Here is a 21856-nt window from a genome sequence, read left to right on the forward strand (position 1 = left end):
AGCCATCTCATCCTCGGTCATCCCCTTCTCCTCCTGCCCCCAATCCCTCCCAGCATCAGGGTCTTTTCTAGTGAGTCAGCTCTTCGCATCAGGTGGTCAAAGTACTGGAATTTCAGCTTTAGCATCATTCCTTCCAAAGAAATCCCAGGACTGATCTCCTTCAGAATGGGCTGGTTGGATCTCCTTGCAGTCCAAGGGACTCTCAAGAGTCTTCTCCAACACCACAGTTCAAAAGCATCAATTCTTCGGCGCTCAGCTTTCTTCACAGTCCAACTCTCACATCCATACATGACCACAGGAAAAACCATAGCCTTGACTAGATGGACCTTAGTCGGCAAAGTAATGTCTCTGCTTTTCAATATGCTATCTAGGTTGGTCATAAGTTTCCTTCTAAGGAGTAAGTGTCTTTTAATTTCATGGCTGCAATCACCATCTGCAGTGATTTTGGAGCCCCCCAAAATAAAGTCTGACCCTGTATCCACTGTTTCCCCATCTATTTCCCATAGAGAAGTCTTATTTGTCATAGAGCATATAATCTAACTAAAACTCTAGGATCTGACCACAGTCAGACTCCAAAATCCAAGCTTTTTTCTTTATCCAGATAATACTAAAGAATTTTTAATTAGACCCACATGGATCTGTGACAGTGTTTACTGGGCAGTGGGAAATATGAAAAATAATATCGACATGGAGAGTTCTTCATAAAGCTAAATTTATTTGATTTAAAGGACTGTCCTTTAAAACTGTGTTCTAGCTAACTTAGTGTAAAAATGGCTCTTCCTACAGGACATTATGATGGTAATAAGGACCTGAATAAGTTGAACCCTCTTAAATCACTGATATTTGACCATTTCTTGACTCATAAAATAGCAAATTCATATGCTCCAACCTAATATTTCTATGCTCTCAATTACTTGCCCCCCACAGAAGGTAACTCTGTAACCCCAAAATTCTTTTGAAAAATTTCTGGCTTGTGCAATCCCAAAATCTAAGAAAAATCTGCTTTGCTTCATATGTGTCCTTGAAATCAGGAATACTTTGCAAATGATTCAATGGAAGCAGACAAAGACAGAGATTAGTAAAAGCTGGCTGCAGTTTTAAACCTGGCTAACTGGGGGGTTGATGTTGTCAGTAATTAAAAGAAAAAGGAAAAGCATAACAGAGAAACAGACTTATGGGAGAAGGTAAGGAGTTCAGTGTGGAAGTCTAAAGACATAACATACCCCTGTATCAGGTTCAGTTCATCAATTTTGACTGCTGCGCTTGATTAAAAATTATTTCTAAGTGCTTTTGAAGTGCTGGCATCCAAGATTGGAAAAAAATAGTTTAAAATGTGTTTCTGATGATTATGGGCTTCTTCTTAAGTCTTCTGTATCCAGGCTGGAATTCTCAGGTAATACCCTGCTCATTTTTAAAGTAAGATCTTAAACTATTTGCTTAAAATCCATTTTTATCCCGTTTGCTCTCCATCAAGAACTGCAGGATTTCTAGTTTGGCTCTGGAAGCTGAAGCCACGGTGTGAACACTGTTCTCTGTTTCAGATCCAGCAGGAAAACAGCATCTATAGCAGGAGTGTAGCGTTTCCTATAGGAGAATTTCTGTGAGTCAGCATCAGCCTCTCTTTTGTGACAGTATGCAAATTACCAATGGCAGAGCTCAAATGCATTCACATGTGTGGCATTTTTCGCAGCTCATCGTACTTTATGTCTTGTATTTCTGAAAATCACTTGAGATTTGCCTACATGATAAATTTCCCTTTCTTAGTAATAAAAAAAAAGACTATATCTGCAGTCAAGTCTACTTCTTGTGCAAAAGTCACAAGAGAAAACCTTTGGTCTTTTCATTCCATTCTCTTCCCCTCTGCATTGTAATGAAGATAATACAGAGATGTGAAGTAACCTCACAAACTCAAAGACAGTAGAGATGTAGATAACACATTTTAACACAGATTCACATCTTGGACATCTGCTGGCTTTCTTTCACTCCCATCCGATTTAATGGCCTGCTGTGGAGACTTGTTACTCAACTTCGAATTTCATCTTGTCAGAAAGGAAGCTATTGCTTACCAGATATTTCTAAATTGAGAAAGTAATCTTTTTTATTTTTTTAAAGATTTTTTTCTTTGATGTGGATCATTGTTAAAGTCTTTATTGAATTTGTTTCAATACTGCTTCTGTTTGATCTTTTTTTATTTGTTTGTTTTTTTGGCCCTGAGGCATGTGGGAGCCTGAAGGGCCTCAGTCCCCAGGGTTGCACAGAGCTGGACATGACTGAAGTGACTTAGCATGCACATATGCTTATAGAATCTTAGCTCCCTGACCAGGGATCGAACCTGCACCCCTTGCATTGGAAGGCAAAGTCTTAGTCTCTGGACCACCAGGAAAGTCCTGAGAAAGTAATCTTATAATCATAATTATTTAGCAAGCATGAGAGGCCCAGAGAAGCTCTCAGTTGTGACAGTCCAGAGCCCTGAACTCATACTTTCTCTCCTGTGACTGGTGCTCCATCATCTGAATCCCAGAGCTTCTCAGAAGTGTAGTGGTATTTCTTGTAAAGCTTTCATTTCTCTGTGCATGCATGCTCAGTTACATCAGTCGTGTCTGAGTGTTTGCAATCCTATAGACTATGGCCAGCCAAGCTCCTCTTGTCCTTGGGATTCTCCAGGCAAGAATACTGGAGTGGGTTGTCATTTCCTCCTCCAAGTTATCTTCCCAACCTAAGGATTGAGTCTGTTTCTCCTGTGTCTCCTTCATTGCAGGCGGATTCTTTACCCACTGAGTCACCTCTTGCTTGCTTGCTAAGTCACTTCAGTCATGTCCGACTCTGTGCGACCCCATAGATGGCAGCCTACCAGGCTCCCCCGTCCCTGGGATTCTCCAGGCAAGAACACTGCAGTGGATTGCCATTTCTTTCTCCAATGCATGAAAGTGAAAAGTGAAAGTGAAGTCACTCAGTCATGTCCGACTCTTAGCGACCCCTTGGACTGCAGCCCACCAGGCTGCTCTGTCCCTGGGATTTTCCAGGCAAGAGTACTGGAGTGGGGTGCCATCACCTTCTCCGGAGCCACCTCTGGGGAAGCCTTATTAGCGAACATAATTTTAAGATCCTATAACCTAAAACTTATGTTTATTATCTTATTTTTCAAAGAAAGCAGTCAATAAGCAAGTTTGTATTGCTGTTATATCCCCAGCACTGTGAGAGCCACAGGGCATATCACAGTGAGCAGGACACATAGGTCTTCCCTTCAGAGCTTTCAGAATTCCTGAGAATGATGGCAGCTAATGCTGTCACTGCATTTACTATATGCTCTAAAAGACATCATTCTAAGTGCGTGACTTCGTGTTTCATATTAGGTGAGTCCTATTACTATCCCCAGTTTATAGATCAGGAAACTGAGGCTCAGAGACACACAACTAGTAAGTATCACAGGCAGGATCTGAATCTGACTTTAAATAACTTGGTGTTGGTAAGTACTATTGAAGGGGGAATTAAGATGGGACCTTGTGCTAATGGGATTTCACTTGATCAGGTGATTAGATGAGTGAGTAGGAATTAGGGTGGGACTGATCTAGGCCAAACCTCTTCAATCTGTGTCTTATGCTCAATTCACTTCATCTTCATTTAGGCGCCTTATTGGCTACAGGTTGTTTTTGCATAACTGAAGGCCCGTACGGTTGGAAGCGGAGGCCTGGTGCTGACAGAGGTGATTCTGCACATCTGTCTGACTCTCAGCTTCAGCCCTCCTTCCTCAGCACTGTTGGAGCACAGCTATTCCCAGCACCTAAGCCTCTCTGCTAGAAAGGGGCTGACTCTCTGCCTTTGGGTTCACTTTTGCTCTTGTGTGGTTTGAGTGTCCACACTTGGACATGTGGCCAGACAGACAGGCCTGTTGAGTAGCCATCTTGGGGACCGAAGTCAACCAGTTTTGGTGAGTGTAAGCTGAACATCAGTCCCATTATTCTCTCTCATTTAGGATGTTCCCAGTGGTGCTTTTTATGTCCATCCCCCGAAGCTCCTGCTCTAGATCAGAGTGATTTACCTGGCCCACCAAGCATTTGTTTTAGGAACTCTGGCTGTGCTGAATGTGTTACGGAATATGTCATATCGGTTTGTTTCATGAAGACCTTTCTGCTTTCCTTCCTCAGTTTTCTTACGTAGAGGTCCCCTGTGCAAAGTCAACCCTGTAGAGTGTCCCAGAACCTCATCTTTGAAGGTGCTAAGATCTCCCTTGGTGCTGTAGTTGGGAAATTAGTGGTGGAAGTGGTTGTTTAGTTGCTGTTATGTCTGACTCTTGTGACCCCATGGACTGTAGCCCGCCAGGCTCCTCTGTCCATGGGATTCTCCAGGCAAGAATACTGCAGTGGGTTGCCATTTCCTTCTCCAGGGAAATTAATAAGTTCTAAATTCATATGTAAACATGAAGGAAAGTGACTCACCTGAGGTCAGTGCAATGGCTAATGCCACGAGTTTCGTTTGTTCTGCCCAGGCTCACAATAAGCAGGCATGGCTTGTTCTGATTTGTTAACTCTAAAATGGAACCTCGGTGTTGAGGCTGACTCCTGGGAATCTTGTATGAGTTGTGGGAGGAAGTGAGCCCTTTCCCTGCCCCTGTGGTTTACCCCTTGGTTAAGGCAGGGACTCTGGAGCAAGATGTGTCTGCGTTCAGTTCTGACTCGGTGTGTACTTTAGATTCTCAGTACTTCAGCTATGAAATGAGGATGATGAAAGTACCTAACACAGGTCTATTTGTCCATTGACATCTCAACATACATGTAGCCCACCTGACTTGGTAACTGGCAGCTGTGCTCCTTAAATTCTGGTGGTTCTGGTGGTTCCCCATCATGTGCTGGCTCCATACCTTAGACCAGAGGTTTAAGGGTAATCGGTATAAGAAATGGGGCATTGTGGTGGACCAGATGCTTTTCAGAGCTCTGCTTTCATCCTTCCACACTTTTGAGGAGAAGGAAAGAGAAAGGGAAGGAAACCAATACCTCTCTGGCACTTGCTACCTGCCACATACCTTCACACACATATCATTCAGTTGTAATGCAGTGTTTCCATCATTAATTCTCTAATATTTGTTTCACCAGATGTATACATGTCCTATGTACAGGACCCCATTAGTCTTTTCTCACACTACTGAGCAGATGCTCAAGCATGTGTTGAATTCAACCTCGATCGCAACGCTTTATTTAGGTAGCAGTTACTGCATTCTTACTGTTGGGAGAAATGAAGATTTCTAAGCACCCTGTTGCTGTTCACTCGCTAAGTTGTGTCCGACTCTTTGCGACCCTATGGACTGCAGCACACCAGGTTTCCCTTTCCTTCACTGTCTCCTGGAGTTGTCTCAAACTCATGTTCATTGTGTCAATGATGCCATCCAACCGTCTCATCCTGTGTTGACCCCTTCTCCTTTTGCCCTCAATCTCCTGCTAATAGGTAGTGGAACCAATCTGAACCCAAATTTTTTCGGCTGCTAGTCCAGTGCCCTTTCTATTTAAAAGTGCAAATGATGAGGGCAAGTTCTGTGAATTAGTAGTAGCTCTGTGTGTATGCATAGTTGCTTAGTTGTGTCTGACTCTTTGCAACCCCATGGACTATAGCCCTCCAGGCTCCTTGGTCCATGTAATTTTCTAGGCAAGAATACTAGGAGGAATTGCCATTTCCTATTCCTGGGACCTTCTTGACCCAGGGGTTGAACACACGCCTCCTGCATTGGCAGGCAGATTCTCTCCCACTGAGCCGCCTGGGAGGCCCAGAAGTGAAAGTGAAAGTGTTAGTTGCTCAGTGGTGTCCAACTCGTTGTGACTCCATGAACTGTAGCCTACCAGGCTCCTCTGTCCCTGGAATTCTCCAGGCAGGAATACCAGAGTGGGTGGGTAGCCATTCCCTTCTCCAGGGGATCTTCTTGACCCAAGGGTCAAACCCGGGTCTCCTACATTGCAGGTAGATTCTTTACCATTTGAGCCACCAGGGAAGCCCCCAAAGTGAAAGTGTTAGTCATTCATTTGTGTCCGACTTTGCAGCCCTATGGACTGTAGCCCACCGGCCTATTCTGTCCATGGAATTCTCCAGGCAAGAATACTGGAGTGAGTTGCCATTCCCTTCTTCAGGGGATCTTCCCAACTGAGGGATTGAACCCAGGTGTGCTGCATTGCAGGCAGATTCTTTACCATCTGAGCCACTAGGGAAGTTCAGTACCTCTGTATAGTACCTCTATGTCATATGCAAAGTGAGTTTTAAAGTATGTAGCAGGGAAGTCAGCTTCTTTGTCACATTGCTGGTTAATCTAGCTTTAAGCAAAGATAGAATTGCAGACTGCTGTATCGTTTCCAGTAGAGGCACTTTTCACTCTTCCAAAGTCTGTTAGATTCACACTGGAAGGAATAACACCAATAGTTTCCATTTATAAGACAGTTTAGAACTCTTATTCTGAAAATTTCCATGAGCACCATTTATTGACTTTACAATGTCTTCTCTTTTTTTGACTGTGATCCTTTAAAGTAGAGGCCACAGGGTCACTTCCACTGTGTGTTCTTCTTTCATGACTGGCTCTGAAATCTACCCAGATGCATTCAAGATTTAAGTTCCTGAACTTTGATTCATTCAACACTAGCCCTTTATCAAGCTCATGTTCTATTCTGCCGTATGTTCAAGAAGCAAATAAGACAAAATCAGTTGTATTAGTATATTAACTCATATATATTAAATCTAGAAAAATGGCATGGATGAACCTCTTTGCAGGACAGGAATAGAGATGCAAGCATAGAGAACAGGCTTTGGACACAGTTTGAAGGGAGAAGGGGAGGGTGCGATATGTATGTCCGACTCTTTGCGACCCCATGGACTATAGCCTGCTAGGCTCCTCCATCCATGGGATTCTCCAGGCAAGAGTAGTGGAGTGGGTTGCCATTTCCTTCTCCAGAGGATCTTTCCAACCCAGGGGTCGAACCTGGGTCTTCCGCATTGTTGGCAGATTCTCCAGAGGATCTTTCCAACCCAGGGATCGAAACTTGGTCTCCCGCTGTATTGTCTGAGCCACCAGGGAAGTCCTGTATACCTACACTACCGTTTGTAAAATAGGTGGTCAATGGGAAGCTGCTATATAGGCACAGGGAGCTCAACCTGGTACTCTGTAACAACCTAGAGAGGTGGGATGGGGGAGAGGGTAGGGGGGAGGTTCAAGAGGAGGGGACATACGTATACTTGTGGTTGATTCACACTGTTGTATGGCAGAAGCCAACACAATATTGTAAAGCAGTTATCCCCCAATTAAACATTTTTAAAAATAGTGATAAAATTAATCGGTCATACTGTTAAGGGGTACCATGCCGGGGCTCAAGGAAGAATTAAAGGATGAGGTAATTTTAAAATTCATTTTATGTCGCATTATCTGTTTAGGAGTAAAGTTTAAAATAAGGAAAAAAAAAAAAAGCCAAGAATGAGGAAAAGAGTTCTAGGATCTTTCTCCCATATGGAGGAAAAAGAGAAAATCTAAATGAGAGATAGTTATGGTCCTAAAAAATAAGTTACAGGTAGGCAGCTAGTGATACAGTCATCCAGGAGTCCTAAGCTGTAGTCTCAGAATATTATGTGGTGGGGTTAAATCTCTCAGGTTAGAAGCTAATAGGGATTAAGGAGACAAAATGAAATTATAACCTAATCTAGTAATAATGAATGACTGGGCATAATCTGATCATTATATATGGTGTAGTTACAAATCTGATGGGACCCTGTTGAAGAAAGAGTATGCCAGTATGTCCAGAGAAGAAACCAGAGTGGGGACTAGGGTGGGAGTTTCAGATAATACGCCAGCATTCCCCAAAGGAGAAAATGTCCTATCCAGGTAATTTCACCAACCCTACAAGAGAGTTAGGAACGTGGGTTTATCATAGGTAGGTTTCATTCACTATCATCATTCAGTTCAGTTCAGTTCAGTTCAGTCACTCAGTCGTGTCCGACTCTTTGCGACCCCATGGACTGCAGCACACCAGGCCTCCCTGTCCATCACCAACTCCTAGAGTTTGCTCAAACCCATGTCCATTGAGTCGGCGATGCCATCCAACCATCTCATCCTCTGTCTTCCCCTTCTCCTCCTGCCTTCAATCTTTCCCAGCATCAGCGTCTTTTCAAATGAATCAGTTCTTCGCATCAGGTGGTCAAAGTATTAGACTTTCAGCTTTAGCATCAGTCCTTCCAATGAACACCCAGGACTGATTTCCTTTAAGATTGACTGGTTCGATCTCCTTGCAGTCCAGGGGACTCTCAAGAGTCTTCTCCAACATCACAGTTCAAAAGCATCAATTCTTTTGCGCTCAGCTTTCTTTATAGTCCAACTCTCACATCCATACATGACTACTGGAAAAACCATAGCTTTGACTAGATGAACCTTTCTCGGCAAAATAATGTCTCTGCTTTTTAATATGCTGTCTAGGTTGGTCATAGTTTTTCTTCCAAGGAGCAAGAATCTTTTAATTTCATGGCTGCAGTCACCATCCGCAGTGATTTTGGAGCCCCCCCAAAATAAAGTCCGTCACTGTTTCCATTGTTTCCCTATCTATTTGCCATGAAGTGATGGGACCACATGCTATAATCTTAGTTTTCTGAATGTTGAGTTTTAAGCCAAGTTTTTCACTTTCCTCTTTCACTTTCATCAAGAGGGTCTCTAGTTCTTCTTCAGTTTCTGCCATAAGGATGGTGTCATTTGCATATCTGAGGTTATTGGTATTTCTCCTGGCGATCTTGATTCCAGCTTGTGCTTCTTCCAGCCCAGCATTTCTCATGATGTACTCTGCATATTAGCATCGTTATTAAACACTTGCTATTTGCCAAGTACCATGCTAAATGCTTTTCGTGTATTGCTCCGTTTAATCTTTTCAACATCCCTACTGTGTAACTACTCTTATTTTTTCCCACTTTGTATATGAAGAAACTCAGGCTTAGAGAGGTCAGGTAACCTGATCAGGATTTCAGAACTTTTAAGTTCAGGAGCTAGGGTCACAAACTCCTAACACTCTACTCTACAAGTCCCACCTTTCTTCTCATCTTGAGATAGCTTAACTACCTGCCAACTGTGTACTTGACCTCTCCGCCTGGGTGTCTCTCAGACATTTACCAAGGGCTAGAATAAACCCACGGGTGGCACAGTGGTAAAGATTGTGCCTGCCAGTGCAGGGGACGTAAGAGACCCAGATTTGATTCCTGGATCAGGAAGATACCCTGGAGGAGGAAATGGCAACCCACTCCTGTATTCTTGCCTGGAAAATCCCATGAACAGAGGCGCCTGGCAGGCTATGGTCCACGGGGTCACAAAGAGTCAGACACAACTGAGCACATGTGTTGTTGCTGTTAGAGTAAACCCATCCTTTCTCCTATCCAGATCAGCTTCTCTCCATGTTCCCTGCTTGGTCGAACAAAATGCATGAGTTCATGCCTTTGAGTAAACCATCATATAATAATTTCCCCTATAAATTGCCTGTAAAAAAAGGATGAGATATGGTGGGAGCAGAGATAAGCATTCTGCTCAGTTTATCGCTGTTATCATTTATTTTTATTAACTGTACTTTAAACTACACATCACTATCACATATGTTCTGATACTTTGCATCTCTCTCAGGTCTGAAGTCCACATTTCTCCACGGAGCTCTGACTAACATGTCTTTTATCTCCTAGTGTCTTTAATGAGTGTGCTGTTTTGCCTTAAATCGGATATCTTAAGGGGAAAGAAATTCTAATATCAGGACTAGAAACTTGAAAGGATTTAACACTCGGTATAAATATAGATATGGTGATCACTGGCATGACAGCAGAAGAAAAACCTCTGGCTGAAATGACCATAAGAAGATATCTGATAGGCTTAAAGGCTGACCTATCTGAAAGGACCAAAAGAGCATTCGGAAATGACAAGCTGCATTCATTTCTGGGAGTTATTACAGGTGGCTGAATAAAACTTTTCAGCCTGGTGTGTCATTTTTGTTGGTAACTTGAAGCCTCATTAAATGGTGCTTAACTACTGAAGTTGGAGAGGGCAGTTGACCCTGTAATGCTGATAACTGGCCTTATCTTTTATGTTTCAGGAAGACATCTCCCAGGTGGTTGGTGTGCTGGCAGGTCAGCAAAAGGCACTGGAATGTCCAGCTGACAATGTACGTAACTGACCCTTTAGGTTGCTCTACTGGGATGGTATGAATTATAATGATGGGTTCCAAAAGAAAAGGAGATGGTTTTAATGAAATCTGATCCTTTATTACTTGGCAGGAAACTATGATGTGTCTACCAACCTGGTGACAGTCTGCAGCTATATCACCTGTTCTATGCAGGGTGTGCATAGAGGATATTTGGAAATATCCTCTGTTGTGTCCCTGTACCAACACCCTATGGAAGTGTTTGAAAGTGAGGCATCTCTGAAAATACACTTACACCTAAATTCTGAGGGCCTCATAATGTCCTACATAATGTCATGAATAAAAATTTTAAGAGGAAAAATTTATAGTTTTGTAGAAATACAAATGTAAGAACAAATGTTTCTTGTATGTATAGCTTTTCTTCTTAAAAAAATATAAATTTCTGTCAAATGTTTGTACTTTTGTCATTGTAGAACTTTTTTGTGCTGCTAAAGTTTACATTATTACTATATTAACTAGTTTTATGTTTAAGGAACTACACATTACTAGAGTTTATGGGGAATATATGATATTTCAAACCTTACCAAAGAAAATGCCTTTGTAAAGTATCCAAAATTGTATGCCAGAAACCTAAATAAAAACAGATAGATGTAGAAAGAACCTTAAAAATAAGGTTCAACTGAAAAAATTTAGTTCAACTGAAAACTAAGGAATTAAAAAAAAATTAGAGCCAGATTTTTTTTTAACTTAGGTAATGTATTTGCAAATACAATTAATGTGATAGTACTTTCTATACTTCCACCTGTCTCAAGACACATATCAAGCATCTCTAAAATTTTATAACCCATAGAATTTTAGAACTTGGGTAAATCCTGTACATCCTCTGGCCTTTCTTTTCCCTGTTGAAAAATGAGCACTTAAATATATAAAACATTCTCCTTTGGGAAAGTGATGATAACCCTTTTCTGCGGCTGCAGAAGAGAAATGGCTCAGAGATCAGTGGGCAACATCTTCAGTGAAGCTGTGTCAGCTCATCATAAAGAACTTCCCCACCATTTCAGCTGTTCCACAATGGAATAGATTCCTTGTGGAAATGGAATTTTTCATCCCTGAAGGTTTTAAATCAGAAACTGGCTGATCATTTATTAATATGTTATCAAAGGACATAAAACCAGTAATAGCTATTATTAACTGAACTCCTAAGTTGTTCTTGAAATAGTGATAGGTTTATTTATGTACTTTTCAGTCTTCACAACAACCTTGCAAGGTGAAGAGTTATCACCACTGATTTAAAGATGAGGACATGTGGGAGGTTGAGTGGCTTGTCAGTGGTCACATAGCTAATTAGTGATAGAAAATTCAGCAATTCATATCTTCTTTTGAGTAGTGATATTTTTCCCTATCATGAAGATCTGATGAAGTATAGACTGTTTTCCCAGAAAAACACTGGTACTTTGCTACAAACACAGAGGTTATGTAGTTACCAGGATTCCCTCTGAAAACCATTTAGAAGCTCATTTATCCTGGGTTAATGGAGAAGGCAATGGCAACCCACTCCAGTACTCTTGCCTGGAAAATCCCATGGATGGAGGAGCCTCGTAGGCTGCAGTCCATGGGGTCACTAAGAGTCAGGCACGACTGAGCAACTTCACTTTCACTTTACCCTGGGTTAAGAATCCATGGTTTAACTCTTTTTTTTTTTCATGGTTTAACTTTAAAAAATAAATTTCAACTTAAAAAGACAAACATCCCCACCCCTACCTCTGAAAACATTTGTCTGAGCTCCATATCCCTAGTGCCAATTTCTTTGGTCTAGAATAGGAGTTCTAGCATTCATAAATGTTAAACTCCCTAACAGCTAAACTCCCTAACAGCTTCTTTTATAAAGACAGGGTTGAGAACCCCTGGTTTAGCTGGTTGTATGACTTATAAAATCCATTCAAACTCTAATGTTAGAATATAGTAACACTCAACAGCAAGTGCAGTCCTTCATCTTTCAAAATATTTTTATGTAACTTTAAAACACTCAAATTTTACAGCCTACAAATCCAATCTTTATCTTTCAATACTTAGTAGTTTGATTTTATGTCAATGGATGAATCATGGCGGCTACATTCATTCATCACCACCCCTACCAACAAGCCTCTCTATATATGTGCTTGTTTCACTTGGTTTCTATGAACTATTTCCTCATTTTTCCAACCTATATTTATTGGAAACTTTCCTAGCACACACAGTGAAATGGGATGCTACATGAACTGGGAAATAAAGATGAGCAACAAACATTCCCTGTTGTTATAAAAGTCATGAGGTAGTGATGCCTGTCTCACGTGCTTTCCTGTTTTAAAATTCACAGCTTTTCATAAAAGCTTTTCTGTAGCCTGCACATAGCTTTGTTATCAATTTTCTTTTTTGAAATGATACAAAGGAGAGGTGACATAAGTCCTGTGTGTATTAAGATTACTTTCAATTGCTGCAAGAAGTTTCTCTTTTACATAACAGGGTGGCTGTGATCAGTTTGAGGATGACAGTGTCTCTACGGTGTCATGAACCCAAGCACCTCTTATCTGATTACTGCATCATTATTTGATTACTCTTCCATCTTCAAAATTTAGCGTCTTTTTTTTTTTAATCTAAGATTGCTGCTCCAGTTGTTTACATTACATCTGAATTTCATATAGGGAAGGGGAAGGCAGGATTGTTCTTAAGAAAACAACCTGAAAATTGTACATTCATGTTTGCTTATGTGCCATACCATAACACAGACTAGTCTGTGGTTATGTCTGGCTTCAAGGAGGTTGGGGAATATGGTCCTTAGAATAATTGGATTGGTGGTTCCATTGTTCAGTTTTCTCATAGTAACTCCTGGTTTGTCATTTTTCTACTTTCCTCTTTTTAAAATCACCAACAATATGTATTCAAGAAAGTCTTTTTAAATAAGTGTACAATCACTGCTAAATGATGTTAATAGAAAAACTGCAGAGGAAAAAAAAATGAACATCAGTAGAATCATTGCCTAGCAGCCGTTTGATAAACACTTTAAACTTGTAGCATTCTTCAAATACCACCTTTTCGTCCTACTCCTTCCTTTAATTAACTGTGTGATTTCAGATGTCACTTGACATTTGTGTCTTGGTTTCTTCATGTATAAAAGAGAGTAACATTGTCTAATTCTCCAGGTTATTCTCATGATTAAATGAATTCATGGATATGAAAGTGTTTTTGAAAACTGGTGAGCACAATACAGATATACAATGAGTGGTATTGCTTTCCTTGTTGCATACTGCACAGTGCCTTGTATTGAAGCATAGACTTCCACTGCTGGAATCTTGGGGTGTTGTTGTTCTGGAGCAGTTACCGTGATCCTATTTCTAGACTCCAGGGACAGGCTGGTGCTTCACTGTCTCCACCAGAATCTTCCAGCTGGGGATGGGTTCCCTGGCTAACTACAGATCCAGAAGGCAGGTCAGGTTACTCTGTATATTTCTTAACTGCCTGTTAAGCAAGCATGGAGTCCTTTTGGTTTTTCTTAGTTTTCTAATACTAATACTCATTAAAGGTTTTAGCAACAAAAATTTAGAATTACAAGTTCATTTTCTAAAGCTCACACAGCAAAGGTCTCTGTACTTTCATTGAGTTACAGATTTATTTCCCACTGAGTTTCCATGTCTTCAATTATGCTCTGTGCATTCATTCATTCATTCAGCATTTATCCAGGCTCTACTATGTTCCAGGCACTGGGAATTGAAGGTGAATAAGCTTTTTTTTTTTTTTTTTAGGTAAATGAAGTGTAATGATGTACCTGGCACTTAGTAGGCTTTCAGCAGATGCTTGTTACCCTTTCTTACCCCTCATGTCAATTAACCTACCTCATGAATCTTTGACCATGTGAATGTGTCCAGAAGAGACAGGCAGTGTCATGTACCCAGAACATCCGCAGCATAGATTGTTTTTCACTGGGCTCACCACAGATCTATAAACTTCACATTGATTTCATCATGTAAAAATGCTTCCCAGCTCTGGTTTCATACATAAACCACAATGATGGTTTCTGTCCTTCTTCCCTTCCTTGATCCATCCTTCACCAAAGTGCTTTAAAGTTAATTAAGGAAGCATGGGGAATGAAACAAAAATCATCCTAACTTCCCCTTGCCACCTCTCCAACTTGAATTTTCAAGAGGCATTATTGGAGTGTTTTGGTGACAATACCCCAGTTTTAAAGCCTTCTCCTTTTGTTACCTTCCTCTTCTCTGACATTCATCTAACTTTCCTTCCTTTTGTAGGCCAGCAGCCAAATGAAACAGCAAAAATACTCAATGAAAATGTCCTTCAGTTCACAAGAGATACCTTTAGCACCAACTTCATACCATTCAACAGATGCAGACTTCACAGGCTATGGTATGACCCTTTCTCTGAGCAGACTTGAATTGATTCATCAAACCTTAGAAAAGGAAAGGATTGTGTTGTCCTGAAGAGAGCACTGGATCAGGAGTCAGGAAGCCTGGCTGGCATCCTTGCTCTACTTCCTGAGCTTTGGGACTTGGATTGGTTGCTTGATTTCCAACATCTTTTTCCTCATCTCCACCAGTGGGATTGCTTATTGTTCATTGAATATAAAAGTACTAGAATAAAAAAAAGGCCCTCAATATATGCTACTTGAATCTGAGGCTTCTGGATTATTATCTAATCATGCCAAAGGATTGTATATAGTTCACAAGTAGTATATCTTAAAAACCACATTGAGCAAAATTGTAGACTTGCATATGTTGATATGAGCTATTTATAGACTGTTAATTTTCAGTGCTTAGTGAAATAAGTATTTACTTTATCTCTGAATTGCTAGATTGTATTATGCTGACTAATGGTTGAAAATAGAACTTCAAAATGAATAATGAATATTTCCACCTGCTTTTATCCAATATAAATCATTTTTAAAAGAAGGACTATTTAAAACACCTTGCTCACCAGTGGTAAACATGACCCTGTGTGAATTTAGGAGACCTGACACCTTTATGGTATTTGCCTTTTACATTTTTTTTTTTATGAACATTAACTCTTAAAAATTTTACGAGGCAGGTATATTCTAAAGCACTAGATTTTTACCAAAATACTTAATGAACGTGGTCAGCAAACTCTGACCCCTGGGTCACAGTTGGCCCACCATCTGTTTTTATATGGTCCTGAAGCTAATAATGGTTTTCACATTTTTAAAAGGTTAGAAAAAAATTAAAAGACTGTTTCATGAAAATTGTATATAATTCAGATATCAGTGTCCATAAATAAAATTTTATGGGAATACTGGTTGTTTACATATTATCCATGGCTGCTTTCACGCTATAAGGAGAGATTTGAATAGCTGCACCAGAGCTGGTATGGCATGTAAAGCCCCAGGTATTTACCACCTGGCCTTTTACCGAAGACGTGAGATGACCCCTACGTAGACCAGTGGAATCTTGATAATAAATATCCCACATTTTTACCTCGTTAACAGAAGTTAATCATCCCACAGTTTAATCTGTGGAAATTAGGTTCATTCAGCCATCCACTTGCCAAACATTGATTGGGGACTTGGTAGGAGTCAGGCCTTGGGCTGGATTCTTTGAGAGAAATAATCACCGAGACTGACTTACAGCTGGGCTAGGGTGAGGCAGAAGCAGAAGAGGGAAAGAAATGCCGCCTCCAGTGTCTCTGACTGCTCTCCCTCAGTCAAGAGACTAAACTAGTGATTTATGTAAGGATCATGAACTTTTTAAAGCATTCGTGAAGCTCTACTGCCATGGTACATTGTTTTTATTGTAAATTAGTGAAAAATAGAGCATGAAATATATGTGTTGTATAAATATCTAGAGTCAAATTAGGTTTACAGTTTAATACTCGTTTAATATGGCATTTTAAAATTGTTACTGAGGCTATGTCACTAAATTTCTCACTATTAAACAAGAGGCCATTAGATTTATAAATTCCATGTGGTCAGGAATGGCACCTATGTGAATGCTACACTATGCCGGACCTTGGGCTGAGCCAGCACGTTATTTATTTGATCCCCTAAACAGCCTCTTAGATAGCAATTACATACATTTTCTGATGACCAATGAACCTCAGTTTCATCCACTATTTGTTTCCTTAATTTCCTTGGAAACTCAAATCCATTTCTGCAACATCTGGAAACCTGTACCGTTTTGTCCCAAAGACAATGATTGCTGAGTCAGAGCAGAGCCCCTACAAGCTTACCTGGAGCCTGTTTTCTTTTGTTTTCTAGGAAGGATTGGCAAACATTCTGTAAGGAGTCAGGTAGTAAATATGAGGTTTGTGGGCCATATGGTCTCTCTTGTAGCTACTCAACTCTGCCGTTAGCAGCTGTAGACTGGATATAAATGAATTAGTAGAGCTGTATTCCAATAAAACTTTATTTACAGATATTAAAATTTAAATTTCTATACTTTTCACATGTGTTGAAATGTTATTTTTCTTTTGACTTTTTTTTTTAAACCTTTTGAAGTAGAAGCCATTCTTGGTACTGGGGCCATGGTCTCCTGGCCCTTGCTTGAGCAGAGGTTTGTGGATGTCAGCTTGGCCTCTGTGCATTAGCCACAGCTGACCAGTAGATGGGGCCCTTTATTATCAGTCCTTTAGCAAACTCTGTCACGAGGTAAGGATCCTTGTGGCTCAGTAGTAAAGAATCCACCTGCCAATGCAGGAGACTTCAAACACTGGGTTGGGAAGATGCCCTGGAGAAGGAAATGGCAACCCACTCCAATATTCTTTCCTGGGAAATCCTGTGGACAGAGGAGCCTGGCAGGCTACAGGCCATGGGGTTGCAGAAGAGTCAGACACAACTTAGCAACTAAACAGCAACAAGAATCAGTATTCACAGTGATCAAAATTAATTATAAAAAATATGAAGTTCTCTAGAAACTATTATAAGATTCTCTTGAAACTGTAATTTTCAATGTTTGGATTTTTCAAACATTTGAAAAATGTGTGAGTGACTTTTGACTGAAAATGGACATGTGTAAATATTTTTTCTCCCAGTTTTTAGAAAAACTGGCCTAAAACAATGAATTTTAAAAGTAAAACAGCAATGCCTCTTTTAACAAGCTTTTCATTTATGGACCCAGCAATTAATTTTACAGTTTATGACACAATTTTCTTTTACTATGTTTCCATTTGGGGATTATTTTCATTTGTCATGCTTTATTGATTGGATCCTTTATACGTCTTAATTCATATGATATGCTCTAACTGAAAGTATTGAAGCACTATTTCTAGTATTTTAAAACTATAGCTCAAAATTTATATCATATATATCATTATTAATATATGTAATTATGGCATATACCTACATGTACTTAATTATTTAATCAACTTACATTTCCAGTTTTCATGGTATATTTTGAGATTTAAAAAATTTCAAATACTGTGTAACTAAAGTGGTTGATGGTTTGGGTTGGTGGTAGCTATTGTCTTCATCTCAAAAGTGTCATAGGAATGTCATGTTTCATCCATGGCTAAATGGGGAGTGGTGACCCAGTGTTTCCCTTCATGATACTTGGCAGGAAAAGAGTGCAATGATAAACACGTACAAACCCTGCACTCCCCGAGCAGTAGAGTGTACAAGCTGAGATGCTTCTCCTGCTTGCCGTCACTCTGCTCACTTCTTCTCCAGGTGGTTTCCAGGCTCCTCTGTCAGTGGACCCCGCCACATGTCCCATCATTCCTGGCCAGGAGATGATTATAGAAATATCCAAAGGGCGTTCGGGCCTTGGTCTCAGCATTGTGGGAGGAAAAGACACACCCTTGGTAAGTTTCTAGAAGTATAGTATATCCACGGGTACAGAGTTAGATACTGAGCCTTATTATGGCCTCGTGTCACTTCTATGAAAGACTTGGCTTTTTCTTGGCATGTAAGTATATGAACTATATTGCTATTATATACTGCTATTATGATCATTATAATCATTACTATTTAGTGAACTGATACATAAAAGTGTACATCAGTTCCTCCAGTCCCAAAATTTAGGCTTGGCTTTATTTTGACCATGTTCACATCTACTCATAATTTTTTTAAAAACTGGCCTCAAAGGTCAGTTTTTACGTATGATGGATCTTTCGTTATTCAGTACATTTGATTGTCACTAATCAGTAGAGTCACTGAAATGTAAAACTCCTTGGGTTTTGATTTATAAAAATGTGATTAATCAGTGCATATTATTTGAATAAGTAATACATGCACATTATACAAAATTAAATTGACACAGAAGGATATAAACTGAAAGATAAATCTGTCTCCTACCCTTGTTCCCTAGCCTTGCCTTCAACCCTAACCCCAACCAGGGCCTCTCCCTAGAGAAAATCACTCTTATTAATGAATATGCTTTTAAATGCACATTTTGGTTATTTCTTTTGTCCATTTTATTTGGTAAGAAGTAAATTGTATATAGGAGAAGGCAATGGCACCCCACTCCAGTACTCTTGCCTGGAAAATCCCTTGGACGGAGGAGCCTGGTGGGCTGCAGTCCATGGGGTTGCTAAGAGTTGGACACGACTGAGAGACTTCACTTTCCCTTTTCATTTTCATGCATTGGAGAAGGAAATGGCAACCCATTCCAGTACTCTTGCCTGGAGAATATGGGTTTCCCAGGTGACTCAGTGGTAAAGAGTTCACCTGCCTGTGCAGGAGCCACAGGAGACCCAGGTTTGATCCCTGGGTCAGGAAGATCTCCTGGAGGAGAAATTGGCAACCCACACCAGTATTCTTACCTGGACAATCCCATAGAGGAGCCTGGTGGGCTACAGTCCATGGCATTGCAGAGTCGGACACAGCTGAGCACACACGCAGCTAATTGTATATGCCAGATTTACAGACAGAACAAGTATAATATCAATAAAATTATTCTTTCCACTTTTGACAGGAATATATTTCTGTGTTTAGTACTGTTGTGGGGGATGAGGAGAGATCCTGCTCTATTTTCCTGTAATGAATATTAGTTCCCTAGTTAGTTAGTTAGTTCAGTCACTCAGTTGTGTCCGACTCTTTGCGACCCCATGAATCGCAGCACACCAGGCCTCCCTGTCCATCACCAACTCCTAGAGTTCACTCAGACTCACGTCCATCGAGTCAGTGATGCTATCCAGCCATCTCATCCTCGGTCGTCCCCTTCTCCTCCTGCCCCCAATCGCTCCCAGCATCAGAGTCTTTTCCAATGAGTCAACTCTTCGCATGAGGTGGCCAAAGTATTGGAGTTTCAGCTTTAGCATCATTCCTTCCAGTGAACACCCAGGACTGATCTCCTTCAGAATGGACTGGTTGGATCTCCTTGCAGTCCGAGGGACTCTCAAGAGTCTTCTCCAACACCACAGTTCAAAAGCATCAATTGTTCAGCGCTCAGCTTTCTTCACAGTCCAACTTACATCCATACATGACCACTGCCTTGTAAAACCATAGCCTTGACTAGACAGACATTAGTTCCCTAAGGCACTAGGCAACTCAAGAACAACATATGTTGTAGAAACCAGGGTTTTACTGCCTTCTATGTGTTTCCTGGTCATGCTTCTTCTCTCCTGCTATCAGGCCTTATCTAGAGAACCCTAGTGGTTCATTTGACCCTACTAGTGAGCCACCTGAACCTCAGTGTACACAGAGGTTTGTGTTTATTTATTAAAGGATTTTATTTCCTTCAGCTCAATTAAAATATTGTTAAAACTTTTCTCCAGGGTTCCAGCTAATTATTTCCTACATTACTCTCACTTGGCCTATGCTGGCAGGAACTGCTGTGTGTGGCTCCCCATGTCCACAGTGATGTTTTCATCAGCCTGGGTGGAATTGGGAACACTTGGAGTTAGCCAGCTTAGCAGCCAGTTTTAGCTCCCAGCTCTTTCATGGGTCTTTGCCTCTTTAAGGTCCCAGGACTTTTCTACTATTTTGTGGTCTGGCTTGGAACACTCCCTGTTCAGCATTAGTTATTGAGGAAAGAAGTGAACTCTTCCTTAGAAGCTTCCCTTTACATATTTTGGTCTAGGTTACATTTTCAAATTGTGTTTTTAGTAATGCCTTCTAGTTATATGTGATCTGGCCTTTGAATAGTCCATGGAAACACTTTGGCTATCCCTCCATCCACCAGTGAGCTCCTGCTGTACCCCGGAGGGTACATACCACTGACAAAGGACCATAACAGTTACCCAGACCCACATATGCATTCCAGCCTCTCAGCCTCTGCTCGCCTCCCCTCAACCTGCTCTCTTTCTACACCTTCCCGCTTCTTCCTCAGGAGTCTGTACCTCCTCCAGTCCCCGATGCAAGGCTTCCCTGGCTTCTCCAACTTCCATGATCTCTCCTGAGCCGATCTTGGAGCTGATAGTCGACCATCTACATATATGTCATATACTAAGATTATTGGGGTGGTCTTCAGAAATTGCTGGTTGACCGTGAACATTAGGGCTGTCTGCTTCTCATTCTATTGCCTCATTTTCCCAAACAGATGTTCTTGAATAGGAAATAAATTGAAATTGGTATAAAGTTATATTTGAAATGAACCAGAGAAATTACATTTTAAGGAGATTCTTCAGTGAATTCTTCATAAAGAAAAATTAGCCCTCTGATTTATTTTTTGTAAATATGAATCTCTTAATAACTGCTTAAAATAAGACAGAAACTAGATTTTCCAGAGGAAGTTATAAGACTTTAATCAGCATATCTGACCTAACTGAATGAGTTTATTGGCTGATTTGTTTTTATTTTCCTTCTTCTTTTGTTGTTATCAATTTGATCTTTTGCTTTGTGAGGGTTGGCTAGATATACCTGTCTGCTCTTGGATCTTAAATACCCTGTATGTTTGTGCTGCTGGTTACTAGCTCAAGGGCTTCCACTGCTTGACAGCACCTCCTGCATCCTGGTTGGGAGGCTGTTTGAGAAACACTATTCTCTGCTTTTCTTGCCACCATGAGGCAACCAAAAAAAAAAATTCTTTAAGAGCATCTTGAGGTTCGTAATATATGCCTCTGCCTTTTGAGACTGTAAATCCCATTGTCCTTGGAAGGATAAGCACCACTTAAAAATGAGAAATGAGACACAGTTTTTATTTCCTAACCTCAGGTACCTCATCAAAAGCTGTAAGTTTGACTCACAAGTAGTATACAGGCAGGTTATTTTGGTGAGGCTGAACAGCAGGGGGGTGGAAGGTGCTTTAACAGAGAAACCCAGTGTTTACCACAACAAGTACCTTTCTTTTTTCCTTTCCCCACCTCCAAATTTTGACATAGGTCACATGGGATATACCAGCTAATTGACACTCCAGGTCACTTTATCCAATCAGGTCCTAGAAGTGCATCCAGGCAGCAGGCAGTCAGCAAACAAAGAGGAGACCGTATTAAAGGAATCGAGGGCAATGCTGAGATCTGCTGACAGAAGTTCTTGCCTTTGGACTTTTGATTATGTGACGCATCCTTATTTCAGCTCTGGTGCTAGAGTATTCTAAGGGCTGGTGGTCTTTCTTAAGGCTTTTCCCCAGCCCTCCCAATTAAGGTTTCTGTGCCCTCTTTATTGGGTATCCCACAGATATTTTTTGCCATCTTTAGAGGTATTAAGCCTCTGGGGCTTGGTCTTGACACCACATCAGTTCTATCTGCCATAAATAGTTTATCTGGAGCCAAGACAAATGGTTTCTGAGATCACAGAGAGAGAGAGAGAGAGCTCACTTAGCATCCCATTGAATTTGCAGCCAGCCATCTAAATA

General features: G+C 40.7%; 1 protein-coding gene across 6 annotated transcripts in view; it reads left to right on the forward strand.

The window, feature by feature from the left end:
* Positions 1 to 21856, forward strand: part of PATJ (PATJ crumbs cell polarity complex component) — a 394842-nt gene that overhangs the window by 298186 nt on the left and 74800 nt on the right. For all 6 annotated transcript variants that reach the window (XM_069593029.1, XM_069593048.1, XM_069593038.1 and 3 more), the window contains exons 32-34: positions 10077 to 10145; positions 14408 to 14522; positions 17791 to 17924. In XM_069593029.1, the coding sequence (XP_069449130.1) occupies positions 10077 to 10145; positions 14408 to 14522; positions 17791 to 17924 (318 nt within the window). The remainder of the gene's footprint in view (positions 1 to 10076; positions 10146 to 14407; positions 14523 to 17790; positions 17925 to 21856) is intronic.

This window comes from Ovis canadensis, chromosome 1 (genome assembly GCF_042477335.2).
Source record: "Ovis canadensis isolate MfBH-ARS-UI-01 breed Bighorn chromosome 1, ARS-UI_OviCan_v2, whole genome shotgun sequence".
Classification (NCBI taxonomy): domain Eukaryota; kingdom Metazoa; phylum Chordata; class Mammalia; order Artiodactyla; family Bovidae; genus Ovis; species Ovis canadensis.